At 47.6% G+C, this 19,357-nt stretch overlaps 1 protein-coding gene and 1 pseudogene across 1 annotated transcript; one reads left to right on the top strand and one right to left on the bottom strand.

Annotated features, from left to right (window-relative positions):
• Window positions 1-1,273: 1,273 nt before the first annotated feature.
• On the bottom strand, window positions 1,274-19,349 carry KIF2C (kinesin family member 2C). The gene is made up of 21 exons (XM_054572126.1): window positions 19,286-19,349; window positions 18,353-18,447; window positions 15,786-15,887; window positions 15,582-15,630; window positions 13,408-13,530; window positions 12,024-12,146; window positions 11,372-11,472; window positions 10,630-10,725; window positions 9,390-9,444; window positions 9,137-9,299; window positions 7,703-7,793; window positions 7,375-7,438; window positions 7,206-7,297; window positions 6,281-6,423; window positions 5,329-5,533; window positions 5,109-5,219; window positions 4,027-4,094; window positions 3,361-3,466; window positions 3,155-3,268; window positions 1,482-1,605; window positions 1,274-1,356 (listed from the first exon to the last, which is right to left on the bottom strand). The coding sequence occupies exons 1-21, from the start codon at window positions 19,347-19,349 to the stop codon at window positions 1,274-1,276; spliced, it is 2,172 nt and encodes a 723-aa protein (XP_054428101.1).
• LOC129069513 (uncharacterized) lies at window positions 18,215-18,284 on the top strand (annotated as a pseudogene).
• Window positions 19,350-19,357: the final 8 nt, after the last annotated feature.

Genomic DNA, 19,357 nt, shown 5'->3' with positions numbered 1-19,357 from the left:
GGGCCAGAGCTTGATCTATTCAGCCCCACCTTTCTCTGAGTTTCTGCAGGAGCCCATGTGCCCCCTGCTCCCTGCCTGTCTCTCTGAGACCTTTCTAAAACATTTGATTGTGTGACCCTGAGGCAAAAAACCTTTTAGTGGCACGTTACCACTTATGTAATTCATGCTTCAGACACTAAATCTGTAGTCCTCCAGTCCCCAAACTGCCCATACCCTATGTTTGGTCCTTCAATCTAATCAGGAAACTTCTCATTTTTCAAGACCAAATCGGAATGCTTTCCCATGTAGCAAGCTGAGTGCTTTCTTGTCAGTGTTCCCACAGTATCTTTTTTTTTTTTTGGCAGGAGGGAGGGTCAAACCATTTTATTGAGGGTCAGAGGGTCAGGAAGACGCAATCTGATGTCCTTGGCCAGCTGGGATCTCCCCAGCTTCACAGGCAGTGAAAGCCCCACAGAATCTAACATGTGTTGAGTCAGCTGTAACTGACAAGGCACCATCTCCTTTCTGCTTACGGTTCCTGTTCCCAGGACAGGACCTGGGACCTAGTAAGCATCACTGAACAAGACAGGGTTGGATCCTCAACATGTCACTTAACTGCAGGTGTGGATTCGGTTTCCCAGGTAGAGGACAGAACCAGCATCACACAGAGTTGCAGTAGTGTTCTTAGTTCCAGAAGGTTCAGTCATTTCCCAGGCCCTTCCCACACGCCACTCAACAGACTGATTTTTTTCCTCTTTCTTTATTGTTAGACACAACGTATAAACACAAAACAGAAGACAGAAGGGATCCTCTTGGATCTCAAAAAACATCAAGGGAGGAAGAGGTTCTAGAAACCTTTTTAAAGTACAAGACATATTAGTAGCCAGACCAAGGGTGTGGATGGCAGGCCACAGCCAGCGGAGCTGTACTAAAGACTCCGTCCCCGTCCCCAGAGCCAGGACAACCCCAGCAGCCCTCCACCAGCGGCCAGTCCACAGGCAGAAGGCCGACAAGGGAACACTCGATGCCAACAAGGCTTCCCCACTGGGAGAGAAGGGCCACACAGGATATCTGAAAGTCCCATTCTCCCATCCTTGCTCCCTTCAAGGCTACAGTCGAGGCAAAAGTGTCCCTGTCACTCTGATGCCCTCCCCATCTGCCCTGGCCCTGATGCCCCAATGCTTGGCATTTATCAAAGCCTGTTCCAGCTCAGAACCTGAGCCCAAAGTTCACTGGGGAGGGGTTAGGTGGTGAAAAGGCTGGTGTGAAACCAAGTATCATTTATTTGCAGTTGTCACTGGGGCCGTTTCTTGCTGCTTATTTGTTTGCTGGCCTGCTCTTCCAGCTGCATGGCCAGGCGCAAGGCCTTGATGATATCTAGAAGGAAGGGGAGGCAGCACACTCGGGGTTAGTGGGTGTCTCAGAGGTCCCATCCCCTCAGGGCAGAGCTGCCGTAACCTGCAGACGCCCCATCCTGCTGTGTCCCGTCCAACTGCACCCACCTTGCAGGGCTGAGAAGTGCTTGGCTTGCTGGGCGAGGGCAGACTCTGCCTTGTTCACAAAGGTCTCCAGGTCATAGTCTGGCTGTTCAGTCATCTCGGAGAGCTCAAGCCAGCCTGGCCCTTGCTGCAACGACACAGGGATGGCCTTGTTAGTTCAAACAGCGACCACACCGATTTAGCAAATCATTCCTGGGGCCCTACTGCAATGCAGATGCCCATACAAGGAGCCCACTCCTCCAGGCCTGGCCCACACCCTACCTCCTGACTCTTGCAGGAGTGCCCACACTGAATTCATCCTCTCCCCTACCCCAGACATGTCCTCGTCTGTTTGTTTGTATTTTCCCCCCATTACCATTTAATCCCCTTATACCCCCTCCTGTCCCTATCATATCCATTGAATGTTGTTATCTGTCTTGATGCCCAAGCCAAAAATCTGAGCAACAACTTTATTCTTTCACCTTAAAAAAAAAAAAAGTGTTTATTTTTAGAGAGAGGGGACGGGAGGGAGAAAGAGAGGGAGAGAAACATCAATGTGTGTGCCTCTCACATGCCCCCTACTGGGGACCTGGCCAGCAACCCAGGCATGTGCCCTGACTGGGAACAAAACCAGTGACCCTTTGGTTCACAGGCTGGTGCTCAATCCACTGAGCCACACCAGCCAGGGCTTCTTTCACCTTTCTTGTCCCTAAATCCTATCAAGTCCACTCTTTAAATGGTTCTTGAATCTCATGCCCTTATTCCAATACCATGGTCGTTGTTACATTCAGTCTAGGCACCAACACCTCTTTTACCAACGATCTCCTAACAGCTCTCACCTCCCAGATGCCTCCATTTACACTCTCCCCATGTCCCCAAACCAGACTGCACACTGTGGTTACAATGATGTACCCAAAGCTCTCATACGGCCACGGCACCACTCCATTTAACTCCCTTCAAGGGCATCCACTGCCCTCATAACAAAGTCTGGGCCTCTGGTTGAACCATAAGGCCAATGGGGGGGGGGGGGGAAGATTATTTATTTTTGAGGGGGAAGGAAACATCAATGTGCGAGAGATACATCAATAGGTTATCTTTGGCACCCCCCTAACTGGGGACCTGCAGGGGACCTGCTAAGGACCTGGCCTGCAACCCAGGCATGTGCCCTGACCAGGAATCAAACCAGCAACCCTTTGGTTTGTGGCCTAGTGAGACTAAATGACTTTCACAAGGAAATTGGCTCGTAAATAGAAGAATCAGGGTTGATCAAGTCTTTCTTTAGGGTCTACTATCCATACTTCATAGTTCTGGTCCTTGGTCTCAGTACAGGAGCTGGCATATAAAAAGTACTCACTGGACATTCACTGAATAACGAGGTCCCTGCATGTAAACCACCCTCCAAAAGCCCCAATCAGAAGCATGGCTGAGCAAGACTAGCTCCAGCTAGAAGGATGGAGGAAAGCTTGTGTGTGCCAGACTAAAGAAGAGGATGTGGTATTAGCTGCCTTACAAGAGCAGATGGATGAATAAGTAGAGAATTAAGGAATGTGGGGGTAGAGGGTTGCCTCTTGCCATGCCAACCTGAGGACCTGTGGGAACAAAGCCCAGGTCACATTCAAGGAATGGTGCTGAGCACACTTGCAGGCCTGTGCCAGGGGGGATATCTAGTCCCTCCCTGGCCAGGGCCAGCTTCCCACCTGTATGATCTCCTTCAGCTCTTCTACGGCCCTCTCCTCCAGCTCCCTGATCTGGGTCATGGCTTCATTAAAGCTGGACATCTGGGAAGACAGTTCCTCTTCTTCCTTGGAAAACTAAGGGGGCCAAAAGGAAAGATACACAGTATGGCCTAGTTCCCATCTCAGCAGGCCATGTTTGTCTTGCTTGGCCCCACCCTGCACCTTACATTGTCTGCGATCAGGGATCCATTAGAGCTGGCTTCTGTCTCTTCTATTTCCATCTGAGTTGGCTGCTCCCCACTGGGCCCACTGTAGGGGCTCAGCTCCTTGACCCTGAGGAAACAAGAAGGTATTGGATTCCATAGCAAGCTCCTTGGCATTCACAAGAATGCTGTACCACTTAAGACTATCAGCCCTGGATGGTGTGGATCAGTGGACTGAGCGCTGGCCTGCGAACCAAAGGGTCGTCAGTTCGACTCCAGTCAGGGCACATGCCTGGGTTGCGGGCCAGGTCCCCAGCAGGGGGGCGTGCAAGAGACAACCACACATTGATGTTTCTCTCCCTCTTTTTCTCTCTCCATTGCCCTCTCTCTAAAAATAAATAGTCTTTTTAAAAAAAGACTGTCAGGTTTGAGGCTTCAAGGGGATGGAGTAGCAGCTTTGCCTTTGGCCTATGAAAGGACCCTAATGCATGCTGTCTCCCTACCGGGGCCTGGAGGGTTTGGCACAGACCTAGCACCATGTCCGAACTCCCAAGCCTCAGGTTCACTGAATCACAGACGACTAGATAGTAGGCACTTAACCCCAGAGCCTCCTCCCTCTTTCATCACTGCCATTCTTTTTCCCACTCCCACACCCTGTTCCCCACCCCACCTGGCCATAGGTACTGGTACCTGTCTGCGTATCTTAGTGTATTTAAAGTGTATTCACAGGAGCTTATGCCTGGTGAGATCATGGCAATCTGCAAAAGAGGGAATGGGTGGTGAAAGGTCGAGGATCATGGGGAGAGAGAGGTTGGGGACCATGGGGAGAGGCTGCCAGGAGTTTCTCCAGGCTGCTGACACCCACATGGTATTGAAGGGAGAGCTCATTTAGCACCCACTCTGTGCAAGGCAACATGGGCACTGCAGATTAAGGCTCTTTAAGAATTGATTCCTGCCTTGGCTGGGTATCTCTGTTGGTTAGAGTGTCATCCAAATACACCAAGGTTGCAGGTTTGATATCTAGTCAGGGCGCATACAAATAGCAACCAATGAATGCATAAATAAGTGGAACAACAAATTAATGTCTCTCTCCCCCTTCTTCTCTCTCTCAATGCAATTTTTAAAAAGTATGAAAAGTATTTAAAAAAATTGATTCCCTGCCTTTAAAAGCATATCTTATCACCCCCCTCCTTCTTTATCTCTTTACTGACCCATTCCTCAAACCAAGGTCACACCTTAAGGCTCTGTGGCTCCTACTGGAACCCTCAGTTGCCCAGGCTCAGGGATAATGTCTCAGGGAGAAGGGTTTAGAGCTTAGTCAGAAATCCCTATCTTCCCCAGCAGACCAGGGAGAAGATATTCCCTCCAGGGAAGTTAGGGCAGACTCTAGCTAGAAGGGCTTAGAGATAAGAAGGGACAAAAAGCCACTCAGGGCCATAGCCCTTTCCTATTTTCTAGGCTGTGAGCCAAGGAACTGAGCTAAGGGAAAGCCACGGAAGCCAGGACTTCCTCTCTGGCTCCCCCAAAGGTCTGCCTTCCGGATTCTGTAGCTTCCTTTCCACCAGGTAAGGGAGGAATGACCTCCCCCAAACCCAGAATGGCACGGACATACAGTAATGGGAGTACCTCCTTTCCCCACTTCTTGGGTAGTCAAAGGGGAGCCTGGTATTGAAATACAGGGTGAAGTCCAGTCAAGTTAGAGCCCAGAAATCCAGAGAGCCAAGGGCACCAGGCCTCCTACCTAGGACAGGACTAAAAGCACCCCTACTCACCATGCAGGTCCTTGAGTTCTCCCCGATAAAGGAGTCCCGTAGCACCTGTGTCAGCTTGCTCTCGCGGAATGGGGTGTGAGCCTTGTTCTGTCCCAGGGCCCTGATACACTCCTGTGAGGCAGCAGGTGCAACTAAGGTCCTTTCCTTCCTCTCATGCTGCCCACTTCCTCCCTCCACCAGCCGTCCCCCAGACCAGCCTCCTCTAGCTAGCCCCTACTACCTTCAGAGCCAGGAGACTTTTGTTGATTTCTGCGCCTTCCATGCGGGTCTGCCGGTCAGCACTAGAAGTGTCTGCACCTCGTTCGTTCCCTGCTAGATCCACCAAAGAGAACTTGCCATGCACTCTCCCTTTGGCTCGAAGAAGAATCTGGAAGCAGGCATGGGAGCGGGAAGAGTTGGAGTTGGCAAATGTCTGCCCAGAGGTCCTGTGGTAAAGGAGGACAAAGAAAAGCTATGAGCTCCTGAAGTCACCAGCCACCATAGCACCCCAGGCCATAGCAGTGAGTTCCCTGTTCAAAGCAGGACACAGGTCAGGAGTCTAAGTCGTCCTGTATTTTTGTCCCCACTTTCTGTTCTGCCTTCCCTGGGCAGAAGCTCTCCCTCCAGCTGTAGACCTTGTATGTTTTCCTGGCAGCCCCAATATTGGATTCTATGCTAGGGGCTTGGCCAGACCTGGGACCCATAAGGACATGGGGAAAGATGAGCTACTTCTGTTGCAAGGCACAAAGGGAAGGAGAGGTTGTCGTGAACCATTTGCCAGAACTTGAGGGCCCTGCGGAGGGCAGCTTGCTCCCTGGGCCTCCATAAGCTGCCCAGCACGCCCGTGCCACTTCCCCACCTCTGCACAGAGGCCGTGGCCCCAGCCCTTGCAGCCTAGGACAGACCCAGGGTTCCTGTCTTCCATCACAGAGGGAAGGAACGGTAAAGAGAGAAGTCAGGAAGCAAGCCTTTGGAGTGAGAGGCCGGGAATAAAGCCCGCCTTGGTTAGATTTAAGACATTTTGAGTCGCTCCTGGTGAGCCTCTTTGAGACCCCTTATTGCAGAGGCCTTCACAGCCCTCCCCAAGCTGGAGAAAGTGGGCCTCTGTGGAACCACACTGTGCTCAGAGCTAATCTTTGTCAACCTGAATTGGGCACTAGGAAGTGGCCCCTTCCCCTTGCCAGAATTCTGACCTGCAGGCACTTCCTATGTCAATCATCTTGATGACATCATCAGCACAGTTAACCGGGTGCTCCTGCAGTCCCAGCACCTGCACCTGCTGCTTCCCGTCCTCCAGAACGCGCAGCTTGGCCTTCTTGTTGAGCAGGTCGAACAGCTGTGCCAGGCAGGGGAACAAGGGGAAGGCCATCAAGCACTGGGCAGCCCACCTGCCCCCTCCCTCCACCAGGGACTGTCCCAGCTTAGGCAAGGGCAGGCAGGAGGAAGGGCACACAGAGGCTGAGTTAGGTAGACTAACAGAGGGCGTGGGTTCTGAATCCAGCTGCCTCAATTTGATGCAACTCTGCTACTTTACGAGCTGTGTGAGCCTGAATAGTACTTAACCACTCATTCTAGGCTTATTTCTCATCTGCAGAATAGTGACAGTAATACTTCCTTGTAGGGTGTTGTGATTAACAAATGAATTGAAACAAGTGCTTAGAATAGTGGTTAGCACATATTAATAATCAACATTAGCTATTATTATTATCTAGGTCCCACTCTGAGGAAGACAACTATGCCAAAACATGAGATGTATATGTATTTATTTGTTTATTTACACACACACAGACGGAGGGTTGGAAATGAGAGAGGAAGGGTGAATATGAGTATGAGAATACACACACATGATCAAAGGAAAAAGAGTTATGAAGGAGGTGGGTCGAGGGGAGCACAAGGCACACACAGGGCAAACCGCCCATCTGAGAAGGAGCTGAGTAGTCCTGCCATACTTGTTGAGTGTGATTACTATCCCACCATCAGATAACCCCCCGCCTCTGACATGTAAGGGCAAAGTAGCCCAAAAGCTACACAGCCCACAGTGTTTGGCTTCTACCATTCCGAGCCAACTTCAAGGTTTTAGAGTTCCGGGCCCCCTGACAGCAGAGACAGAGCAGCTACCTTCCCATTATAAATCTCAAAGAATGTCACATAGACTTCCAGGCCCAGGTTCCGGTAACGGGGCTGATTCTTCAGGAGGAAGACATCGTGGGCTATGGGAGAGATCACAGATTAAGTGAGCAACCTGCTTCATGTGCCCAAGCCCACTGCAGCAGAGCATACTACTTACAGGCCATTGCATAGATCCCTTTGGATGCATTCTGGGCTTTCCCAGAGAGGTTTCCGCCCATAGTCTGCAAAGGAAAGGGATGGAAGACCTTGGTAAAGGGCCCTTGGCCTTGGCTAGAGCACTACTGGCTCCATCACCACAGCAGGCCACACCAAAGCCAGAAGGCTGGACCTGCTAAGGCCTTTCTCTGCATCTGGCACAGCAAGCATATTTGGTGATGGGTACCTGTGCAGAGGGGATTTTCTACAAGAAACTCACTGTCTTCTTTTTCAGAAACCCAGTGTTGCCCCATGGGCAAACTCATGCCCAGCCATGCCTAAATACTCACATGTGTCTTGCCACTTCCTGTCTGACCATATGCAAAACAGGTTGCTTTTCCACCTTGGAAAATTGTATGTACCAGTGGCCTTGCTGTGAACCTAGAAGGGATAGAGAAGAGTGTATATCTCTGAGCAAAATGTGCACCCCAGAACATGGTCCTGCTGCCCTTCCACTGAAGAATTCCTGGGTCCTTGATTCCTCCTTCCGAACACTAGTAATCCTCTCCTGCAAAATGGTCCCAACCTGATCCCAGCCCCACTTACAAATCTGAAATTCTCCTAGCTGATTTAAGGAGGCTGGACTGACTTGCCAAGAGCAAGCTGATGGCCCGCACTCCAAGCCACCAGCCCCTCTTCTGACTCTGGAGACATAAGATGAAAGCCTGAACTTAGCAGCTGACTCCCAGCATAAGACATATTACAAAGGTCAGAGGGAACCCTCTAAAGTAGGAGTCTTAAATAGTTTAGGCTTTGTGGGCCATGTAGGTCTGTCAGATTGTTTTAAAACAATCCTTTAGCAGGATTGATGTTTCTCTCCCCCTACAGAAAAAAAGATTTTATTTATTTTTAGAGAGAGAGGAAGGGAGGGAGAAAGAGAGGGAGAGAAACATCAATGTGTGGTTGTATTTCGCACGCTCCCTGCTGGGGACCTGGCCCGCAACCCTCGCATGTGCCCTACACTGGGAATTGAACCAGTGACTCTTTGGTTTGCAGGCCGGCGCTCAGTCCACTGAGCCACACCAGCCAGGGCTAAAATCTTTAAAAATAGAATAGACTAGACTAGACTAGAATAGAACAGAACAATCCTTTAAAAATATAAAAATCATCCTTGGTTTGAGAATCATATAAAAAGGGATTGTGAACCAAAAATGGCCCAGAAGTTTGTCGGCCTCTGGTTTGGAGCAATGTTGTCCAGTAAAACTATCTGTGATGATGGGACTATTCTCTCTCTGTGCTGCCCAAGGGTAGCTATTTCCACATGTGGCTATCAAACACTCGAAATGTGGCTTATGTGACTAAAGAATTGAATTTTCAATTTTATTTAACTTTTATTATATAGCCACATGAGGTTAGTGGGTGCTCTATTAGGCACGGCAGTCCTAGAGTTTGCCGAGTGGGTAACGGGGCGGCTGCACACGGCACTGGAAGCAGCCCTGAAGCCTGCCCAGACCAGCCTCAGAGAATGCAGTGGGTCTGGGTCACCTCACTTCTGACCCATTCAAGGATGCGCTGCTAAAGCTGCAAAATGGCAAATGGCAGCGGAGGAACCAGAACCAAAACCAGCTCTATGTGATGGCTGATGCAAAGGAAACGTGAGAGGCGCAAGGGAGGGCTTTAGAGTTCAGTATGCCCGTGAGCAGTGTTACCACACTGCCTTGCATGGAAAAGACCAAAGGGGCGGATGGGGGATGGGGGGTGGGAGGAGGAGGCAAGGGACTAACCTATAGACGACTTCATTTGAAGCTGTTTCATCAAATGCAAAGTCAAAGCAGAATGCCTGGTTCTCCAGATACTTTGTTAAGTCCACTTTTAACTTGGGTTCGTGTACGAAGAGCAGACACTTGCTAGGAACAGAAATCACATCTATTTCTTTCTTGGCCAATTCTGCAGAAGGAGAGTATTTTCAGGGGATGCTTTCTAGATATGGGAACCCTCAGTTACTCCAAAACCTCTTTCTGACTGAATGCAGTTTACCTTGTTTATTCAGCGGGCGTTTCCTAACACAAACGCATATCCTATGCTCTTCAATCTTCAAGAGGATGAGAGGAGAGAACCAACCAATAAAAGGTTAGGACAGTATTAAAGAAAGCTTCTCCAGAACCCCTCCCCTTCTAATCCCATGTCTGGCCCATTCAGGGGACAAGATGTAATACCAGGACCCTGCCTCCCCCATTAGTTACTCAAGAGCACAAGAGGGTAGCTCTGAATTTTCTTCCCAGTCTTTTCACTCTGCTGTCTACAGGTTTCAACATACTTTCATGATTCTTAGTAGGAATTTGGCCAACCTATGAAAGTGGGGAGGGTGGGAGTGGAGGGGAGTTTATAAAGATCAGAATCTTGCCCTGGTTGGTGTGGCTCAGTGGATTGAGTGCCAGCCCGAGAACTGAAAGGTTGCTGGTTCCATTCCCGATCAGGACATGCCTGGGTTGAGGGCCAGGTCCCCTGTTGGGGGCATGCGAGAGGCAAGCGATTGATGTTTCTCTCCTTCTCTACCTTCCCCTCTCTCTAAAAACAAATAAATAAAGCATTTGGAAATGGAAAAAAAAAGAGAGAGAGAGAAAAGATCAGACTCACTAACTCCAGCCCACCAAGGATATTAAATATACCCTTAAGTGTGAGTGAAGAGTTTTCAATACTCTCATGCCTTTAAAATTTCTTTTTTAAGTTACTGATTTTAGAGAGAGAGAGAGGAGAGAAACACTTATTGATGAATTCATTGGCTTATTCTTGTATGTGCTCTGACCAGGAAGCAAAACCTGCAACCTTGGCATACTGGGACAATGCTCTAACCAACTGAGCTGCCCAGCCAGGGCTCACAGCTTGCTTGCTTGCTTGCTTGCTTGCTTGCTTATTTATTTATTTATTTATTTATTTATTTATTTATATTTTTAGCGTACATTTATTAAACCTGGGGACACTGAAATAAGAAAGAGCTTAGGATAGAAGCAGCAACAAGAGACAGCCTAGACAGAGATGTTTGGCTTACTGAGGAGTCAGAAAAAAGGAGGCTTTGGAGACGGGTTCAGGGGGTTAGCTCAGGACAAGATGCCGCTGCCCACCGCTCCCCTGGTCGCCAGCCTCGTGGGGTCCCTTACAGTTTAGGAGACGCACTCCTGAGAGAAGAGAAGAGGTATGGGCGTGCTCCCAGGAGGGAGAGCCCAGAAGCTCACTCCTTTAAAGAGAAGTTTTCTGTCTTTTTATTGGGTTTACTTACAGGATCAGTCATAGTAAGTGGATGACAGTCCAAAGTAGCCCGAAATTCTTTAATCATCCGGGCAAATTCCCAGTTTGGAAAGCTGTTGTCATACTCCTGTTAGAGACAAGAGCAAAAAACAAAAACAAAAACTGACTGCTAAGATGTAAGTGCTCCCAGACCTCAGTGCTAAGCAGAAGCAACCTCTCTTCATGTTGGCCCATTAGTTGACAAAACCCCCAACATGATCTCACTTCCACCCATCCCAGCTCTAGGCTGAGAGCCCAGGGACAAAACCTAGGAAGAGAGATCGGCAGGAGTGCCTAGGCATGCACCAAACCACTCTGGGAACTGGGGCGAGGGCCACTGTCTCACATCTTAGGAGGTTAGGGTAGGATTCCCCAAAGCAATTAACCCAACTGAAGGGAAATGCTCCAAACTAGAGCTGCATTGCAGCACCACACATGCACACAACTAGGAGGCTGGGGGAAAGCAGGCGATGGTGTCCCGCAGCCCTGCTGCCCACTGCACTATGCGATGGGCGTGCCCACTGGACAACCAGCATGAAGTAGTCCTCATCTAAAGGCCCTCAGAAAAATAACTGATTTGTTCTCTGAATTCTCATGAGACAACAGTTTAACTTCCTGGATATCAGAATTGGAGCCTCAGTAATGCTGGGGTCCAGCTGTATCTGTGTTGCTGTTAACATTGCAGTTAAGGATACCCACCAAAATCCCTGGCCCTAGCTTCCCAAGAAAGGTACCTGAGCTCGTTTTATTCTCATTTCAGAGTTCTGGGCCCTCTTCTCTTCTCGTTTGTTCTTCATTTTTTCCATTTCCTTCACAATACATGACTTCCTCCGAACTGGGGAAGGAAGGGTGGAGAGGGAGGAAAGCTTGTTCTTTCCCTTGCCTAGGCCAGCCAGCCTGCTCTTCTCTGGCTGTTGTACTGAGTCCTGGGCCTTTCCCAGGACTAGGCCTTCTCTAGACCCTTGTACTTAAATCACCAAACACAAGGAAAGGAAGCAGTAGATGTGATTCTTGCCAAACCCACAAAGTAAAGACTTGCTAATGTGATACCCCAGGTCTAACCCAAGCTCTCCCCAAACCAAACCTCTGTGGCATTTTCTCAACAACCAGAAAAGGTAAGAGTATTTCTACTTGGTCTTAATAGTTATTCAGGTATCAGCTAAAACACTATATCTGTGACACCTCTATTACATCAGAAGGTTCTTGCCAGCTTAGGGGGACAGGGTCACCTCTTATGAAAAATAGATTCCATGGCCAAAAGAAAACACACCACTCAAGTGACAAACGTGGTTTGAACTCAGGTACCAAGGCAGGCCAGGTATGAGACAGGATGCAACTACTTGTCCTGCACTAGGAGCAGGGCAGCAGACAGCTCTGTGTGTCTACCTGAGTTCACGGGGTTTGCAGAAGAGCTGCCTTGGATGGAATGAACTTGCTCTTCCACTTCCTCGCTGACGATTGGAAATGGTATTTCAGCCACTGCAGGGCAGGCGTTCCTAGGGGGGCCCGCTGTAGGGGAACAAGAGTCATTGGAGAAGGAGGCAGGCTACCACAGCTGTACTCAGCTGAACCCTAGTGGGTCACAGGCCAGAAGGGCTACTGGCTGCCAGCTCAGCGAGGGCTCAGGCTCCTACAGCGTGAGCAGAGCTTGGGCTTTTCCTGTCACCTCGGCCCACACCCTGAACCACACCAGTATCTTTTCAGGGGCTGGCTCCTGGGGTCAAAAAATTTTAAAAGGGTGTGTGAATACCTCAGTATAGCCTTCACCATGGAGGGAAAAGCCTTTAAATGCCTGAATTCCTTAGGCTTGACACAAGCATGGGTTCTTAGGCCAGACCTTTCTGACTTCTCAAAAGCCTTGGAACTCAGGTGGTTAACAGAAGCTAAGACCGAAAAGCCAGAAATAATGGAAACATGGACAACAAGTAACTATACAACCCAGAAAGGTACAACCCAGGACGACCGTTACTTTCTATATTCGGTCATGATCCTTTTTTGTTTATCTTCATTTTGTAAGGGCTAAATTTGGTATACAGGGTCCAGCACAAATAACACCCTTTTTTATTACAAAATCATAAGCATGTAATTCTGTAACATAACAATATCACACTCAAGCACACCATGACATTTTCAGTGAAATGTTCAAATTAAAACTATAAATTATTACAACCATATTATTACCCTACCAACCACACTCAAGCAGGCGTTACTTCTGCAGGACTCTGTATGTAAGATATAATGACTGTGTGTCTTACAAAATCTGCATCTACTTTACGTATCTAATAAAAGTTTAAATTAAACATTTTTAAATTCCATATATATAAAATTCAAAAAGAGAAAAAGCTAATTTATGCTATCAGAAGATTATACGTTCCACTGGGGGCTTAGGAACTGGAAGGGCACCTGAGGGGGACTTTTGGGTACTGGTAATGCTGTTTGATTTGAGTATTGGTTTTATGACTGTGTTTGAGAACTATATACTCAATGATATGTTCACTTTTCTGTATATACTATATATTATGTTTCAATAAAGTTAAAAAAAAACAGTTTCTTGATAAGGGAGCTGTGGGGCAGGTGCAGAACAAGTACTAAGCCAAGGATGTGTAGGAATCTTAGGATATTCAAGAACAGGTTCAGCCAAGGGTGTGTAGGAATCTTAGGATATTCAAGAACAGGTTCAGGGTAATGTGTGAGGAGCTGCTCCGGGGCCTCAAACAGGGAGCACGGATTTAGGGAGCACGGATTCAGGAAGCAGGGATTCATTACTCACCAGGAACTGAAAAGTGCTTGCGGGGATTTGCAGGTGCAGACAGCTCCACCTCCATATCATTCTCCTGAGTGGGGATGCGAGCCTCTGAGAGAGTGGACATGCGAGTGGAGCGGCTTCGGAGACCTGAGGAACCAGGGGGCAATCAGCATAGTATGATCAGGAGGACTGATGGGGGCAACCCTCCAAGGTTCTATACAGGGTGAGATGGGTCCAGACCACCAGGAAAGCAAAAATTATTCTAAGTACTGCTGACCCCAAATGAATTTGTTCACATTCTGCAAATCCGAGGGCTCCTGAGGGCAAGATCTCCCACAAGAGCATCTGTCTTGAGTAAATGGAGGGACCTAGAGCCAATATGAAATCATTCCTAGAGAGACCGACCTAACCCCATACCTACCATTCTGCAGCACTCTTCCCATGCCTCAGAACAACATTATAAGGGAAATATCAGTATTTCCATCTGAGGGAACGGAACTTAAAGCTCAGAGAAATTGAGCAATGTGCTCAATGTCACTCAATTATAAGTGTCAGGGTCAGGATATGAACCCAGGACTGTCAGATTCCAGAGTCTCGACTTTTACCATTGCTCCAGGAAGCTTTACAGAGCCAACCCTGAGCCATCAGAAACCCATGGAATCAGCTACCTTGATTTTCTGAAATCTTAAAAGAAGGCTTAATTGAGAGAAACAAATGAGTTATATTTGAATTCTTATCAACTTCTACCCATCTGTATAGTTTCCCTCCATGAGAGAGAAATGATTCACCTATAAGATAAAAGTTGGAAATAGAACATGTAGTGTCATATAGGCAACAATCAACCCATACCGAATTTCTGAGTCTCCTAAATTTAGGCTGATCTGATGGCACTATATAATCCATGCCTTTCATAAAGAGCACGAATTATTACGTTTCCCATGTCCCAAAAGATTTTAAATCTTGTTTCATCTCCACTGTGCATTAACATGCACCTTTATAAAGATTTTTTCCATCAAAGGAGCTGTGTGGCAATATCCCTTGGGGTCGTGCATGTGGAGCGAGACTGCTGCCCCTCCCATCCATGCTGCAGGCCAGCAAGAGGGGGCCAACACCATGTCACTCATGCCCAGCCCAAGCTTGCAACTGCGCCACCTTTCACCCTGGACCCCCAGGAACCTGAAGCCCGAGCCAAGTGGTTATCTTGGCCCCTGAGGTAACTAGATCATGCAGGGCAGTGATATTCTCTGGACTGGAATAGGCCGTGCAAGTATAGCTGGTTCTGAAAAATAAGCTGGATTTCTTGGGTAATGTGCCCATAGCTGCCCACTGTGGCCACAGACTATTGCAGTCAAAGTAGGTTTATGCTAACTTCTGCAGAGAAAGTGCAACTTTCTCCTAGGCTGAGGCATTGCTGAACTTCCACCCACTCTACCCTACCCCCAGATCTCCATAGCACCATCAACTATACTTCTAAACAGCCCAGAACTAGCTTTTCTCACAGCTTGCTCACCACCTCACCCCGGGGAAAGAAAACAAGCCTGCCAATGGCTGATTACTGCTCTGGATTCCACAGCGAAGACTTCTAGGCCAGTCAGCAAATTTCCCAAATGCACCAGTTCCCCGAGGGGTTGGCCTAAAAGCTGTAGGTTGAATGGCTACATTCATTTGTTTTTTAAAAACTGTTTTGAGGAATGACTGACATACAAAAGCTGTAGATATCTGATGTATACAACTTACTGGGTTTGGAGATAACTATGCATCCATGAAACCAGCATCACGCTCGATGCCATAAACTTATCCATCACCTCCAAAAGTTTCCTCCCGCTCCCCTTGTTTTGGTTATTTTTCCTTTTGCGGTAAGAACACTAACACAAGATCTACCCTTAGAGTAAATTTTTAAGTAGACAAACACAATATTGTTAATCATAGGCCCTATGCTGTACATTAGACCTCTAGAACTTATTTATCTTACATAACTGAAACTTTGTACCCTTTGACTGATACCTCCCCATTTCCTCCTCCTTATAGGCTGGATTCTTCCTCACTGAGGAAGATGCTTGGAAGTTACTGCAGGACTCAGATCACAAAGAAGCCACCTGTTAAACTGGAGCAATGAGTCTACTTCACAGCTGCCTGAGCTCCAGGAAAATCATTCCGGGCACAACCCCATGACAATAAGCCAGTTGAAATCCATTTACCTTCCTTTGGAGCGGGAATCTTGGAGTTGGCTGACCTGCGTTTTTGTCTCTGAAAAATAAAAAACACCACCATGATATATGGCTCTTTTCAATTCTCAAGGGCCCATGTGCTGTCCAGAAGTCCTAGGCAGTCCCTAAACAGTACCCAGCAAAGAGCTAACATGCCAAGTGTCGTCTGGGGCAGTGGCTGCAGCCAGATCAGGCACCTACCGTTACATTCACCTGCAGGGGCAGATTATCCTTTGGATGTAAGGGAAGAAGCTGTAAGAGCTCTGGGTTTATTGCGGCCACATCATCAAAATCAATCTGCAAGGAGCAAAGAGAAGTTCTTAATGAAACGATATTGGTTGTGCAAACCAATTGCATCTCTGCAACCAAGGCTATCTCTAGATTCAGACTTTACCGACTTTAAGTTCCACCAAGTAGTAACAGTTATAAACAAATATTTATTTCTTAGTTGTGGTTTACCATCTAGATGGATATTGTTTTCTGATTTCCAAGCTAATGGTAGATGTCAGTGATGAGAACAAGGTGAAGAGGCAGACAGGCAGGCAGGCAGGCAGTCAGTCAGTCCACAGTAGATCTAGGCCAGCTGGCTCCCTGACTGTTATGCTGGGCAGTAGGGTCCAGCTGGGCACAGTGACTCAAACACCTCTTGCTGGCTGATACAGAGAAAGAAACAAGTTCTAACTGCCCCAGTGATGGTTAAAATGGAGGGCCCTTCAGGATCTTATGGTCGGGGATGAGTTCCCAAGAGCTGCTACCTAACCCTAAGTCTACCTACATATTTTAATGGGCCCAGAAACTTCTTCCCCAGTCACAGTGTTCTGCTCATGCCTGCAATGAGGTCACAATTCTAGGTTTACATCACCAGAGTACTGAGCTCTCTAGGAACAACTCAAACTTCATCAGCATACTTCACAGCAGGTGCAAACACCAGGGTAAGAGTTTTACCTCCTACTTATTAATTGGCTCATTAAAAAATTTACTCTGCATTAGTAAGGCAGTAGGAAGAAGGTATTCAAAGATCAATTAAGACATATATCATCACCCTTGCCTTCAGTGAGCTCAACATTCTAAAGGGGGGAGAGAAGTCATGTATAAAGAGCTAGAAACCAAAGCAGCATGAGGTAGACAAGGAAGACAGAATAACCAAATGCAAAAGTTGGCAAGTATGCCAGTAACTATGTGTGTATCCATTTTTCTTCCACAGCTACAGACCCCTACTACACATCCCTCCCCCATTTCAAACCTGTAAACTACAGAGAGCATAAGCATAGGAGACTAGAGTCCTAATTCTAGTTCTGACATTAATCTATTTGCACATTGATGAATGAGTGTGAACATCCCAAAAGGAAGGAATAAGAGTGTGAAGGCAGCAAGGCACTAGGCATGGTCACAGAGCGGAGAGCTGCCCCATTTGCCCTGGCACAGGATGCTTTGTGTGAAACAAAGAAAAAGCTTGATTGGATCAAAATCTTGAAAACGCTTTGAATGCCTCACAAGAAGTTTGGACCTTACTCCATGGGCAATATTTGAGCTAGAGTGACACCCAACAAGAGCTGTACTTCCAAACAAAACAAAACAAAAACAAATTATATGGAACTCATAGCTGGTTGAAAGAAATTTTAGGAACTTCTTGATTCAAGGCAAGATAATGTAAAGTATTCGATCCTTTTATTTCTCAAATACACCATCTAAATATCGGCATACCTACCATAAGACAGCATGCTAAGCAAGCCCTTTACATGTGTTATCTCAAAGTTCCATGAAGGAGGGTCCAGGTTTGTCTTACTCACCCTGTATCCCCAGCACCAAACACACTCACTATATGGCACTTTTTTGTTTGTTTTCTTTTGTATTGTACTTTCTCTTGTCTCGCATTTTGGAAATGGCACAAAAGGATTTGTTGAATAAGTCCTCACAACAACTCTATGAAGTAGATGTTATCATTCTCATTTTATAAATGAGAAAATTGAATTTCTAAGGGGGGCAGAAACATGTCTGAGAACACATAAAATAATGGCAGTGACAGATTAGAATCCAGGTTGTCATACTCCTAGCCTGATGGTCTCTACACACTTCAATGCCTCTAAAATATAAATGTCTTAGTCACAGCTGTTCTCTCCTCAAAATCCTTCCAAGGCACCCCACTGCCTACAGAATAAAATCTCAAACATCTTAAGTGCCAGAGATGAAGACCCAGCACCCTGAGCCTTCTGCTGCCTGGAGCCAGCTTCTTCACTTACCCCCAGGAGGGCTATCTGCTAAACCTGCCTGCCCGCAGCCCAGCTCATCCTCAGTGAGTTCCGACTCTGATCTGTTCCAGCACTATTCACCTGTGCAATTTATCACACGTTGCCTTCTGTTATTTGGTGTCTCAGAAATATACTTTTGTTTTCTCAATTAGATTATCAATTTTGCTCCCCAAACAATTATCCTATGCATTCAGAAGAAGCTAGCTTGGGTGAGCAAGGTTTTAGGATGCTGTGCAGTTTGCTTTCTACAAACACACCGGAAACTGTTGATTGCTTCAATTTGGAATAGGTTTTACTAAGCAAAATGCCAATGCATCCAAAGAGGACCATGTTTGAGACCAGGGAGGACAACACAGCATCAAAAACAAGGCTCTCAGCTTTGTGCAGTGGCAGTATCACCGCCATTGAGGTGTACCTGAGGCGCGATTATGGCTAATTGAAAAAAGGAAACAACGACAACAAGAAGGCTCTCACAAGTTCCATTTTCACACAGATCTTTTAGGTAGAACCTACCTCTTTGCCTTTTGTGGCACCTCCTTCTGTCCATTCCACTGAAACACAGGCTTTCTCCAAGTCCACAGTCCTTATATTGGCACTGTGAATTAAGCCTATAGTAATGAAAAAGCCAGAGTTACCCATCTCGTTCACTTTTAGGACCTCACGGAGACTCTCAGTGTGAAGCTGACCTGAAGGAAAGGACAGCTTCCTTTCTTTCTAACAGTAGTCCTGACACTTCACCCTTAGAACATCCCATAGTGAGGTAGGCAGAGAACCAGTCTTAAAACCGAGTTTCAGGGTATAAGGATTTAGTGCCACTCAAAAGAGAGCTACAGAGTAAAGTAAAGGTATCGCTGGACAGAAGAGTTACTCCAGTACTTGGGCGAACTGTTCCTCAACACAGCACTGAGGCTCTAGCGCCCTCATAGTTTCCCTACTTCCTGACGGTTCTCCCAATGACACGTGTATTAGACCTGCGAGAGCTGCGGAAGCTTCTTAACCAAAGAGAGAGAGAATTGTAAGCTCCTAAAGAGCAGGGATCTGGTCTGTCTCGTTACCCTGAATCCCAGTGCCTGACATATTGCAAGTGCACAATATTTACAGGCGAGTATACGGGCCAGGAAGCCGAGGTCCCTACAAGACCAGGGCAGTTTCAGAAGAGCATTTTAGAAGGGAAGTTAATGTTGCAATCCTAAATTCCCTTGGAGATCGGTTGAGTTGGAGGAGCCCCGCCTACTCCCAGAGGACGGGAAGAGGATCAACCGCCTGCGCAGAACCCCCTGCCTGGCCCTGGGTAAGGAAGACCCATCGCCAGTGCGGAAACCCGGATCTACGGGGTGAGGGGAATCCCCAACAGTGTCTCAGGGGCCTGCCGTTTGGGGTTAGGGGCAGTAATTTCAGCCCTCTCTCGCCCGCGGGTCCCCCTGGCCTCGGGACCCCGCCCCTCACCATTACTGCGTTGGATCTTGATGTCGAGACCGGGGAACAAGCGGGCCTGAAGCGACGAGTCCATCAGGCAGT

Source organism: Pteronotus mesoamericanus, unplaced genomic scaffold (genome assembly GCF_021234165.1).
Source record: "Pteronotus mesoamericanus isolate MK-2021 breed Mesoamerican mustached bat unplaced genomic scaffold, CSHL_Meso_final contig_221, whole genome shotgun sequence".
NCBI classification, from domain to species: Eukaryota; Metazoa; Chordata; class Mammalia; order Chiroptera; family Mormoopidae; genus Pteronotus; species Pteronotus mesoamericanus.
The sequence above is the reverse complement of the archived record's forward strand: the minus strand, read 5'-3'. Positions and strand labels throughout refer to the sequence as shown.

Coding starts and splice junctions, on each gene's coding strand:
- KIF2C (XM_054572126.1), bottom strand. CDS start 19,349: ATGGACTCGTCGCTTCAGGCCCGCTTGTTCCCCGGTCTCGACATCAAG. Junction 5,220..5,328: donor AAAGTCTCCTGGCTCTGAAG/GTAGTAGGGGCT, acceptor GCTGCCTCACAG/GAGTGTATCAGGGCCCTGGG. Junction 1,606..3,154: donor AGCTGAAGGAGATCATACAG/GTGGGAAGCTGG, acceptor GTGTCGTTGCAG/CAAGGGCCAGGCTGGCTTGA.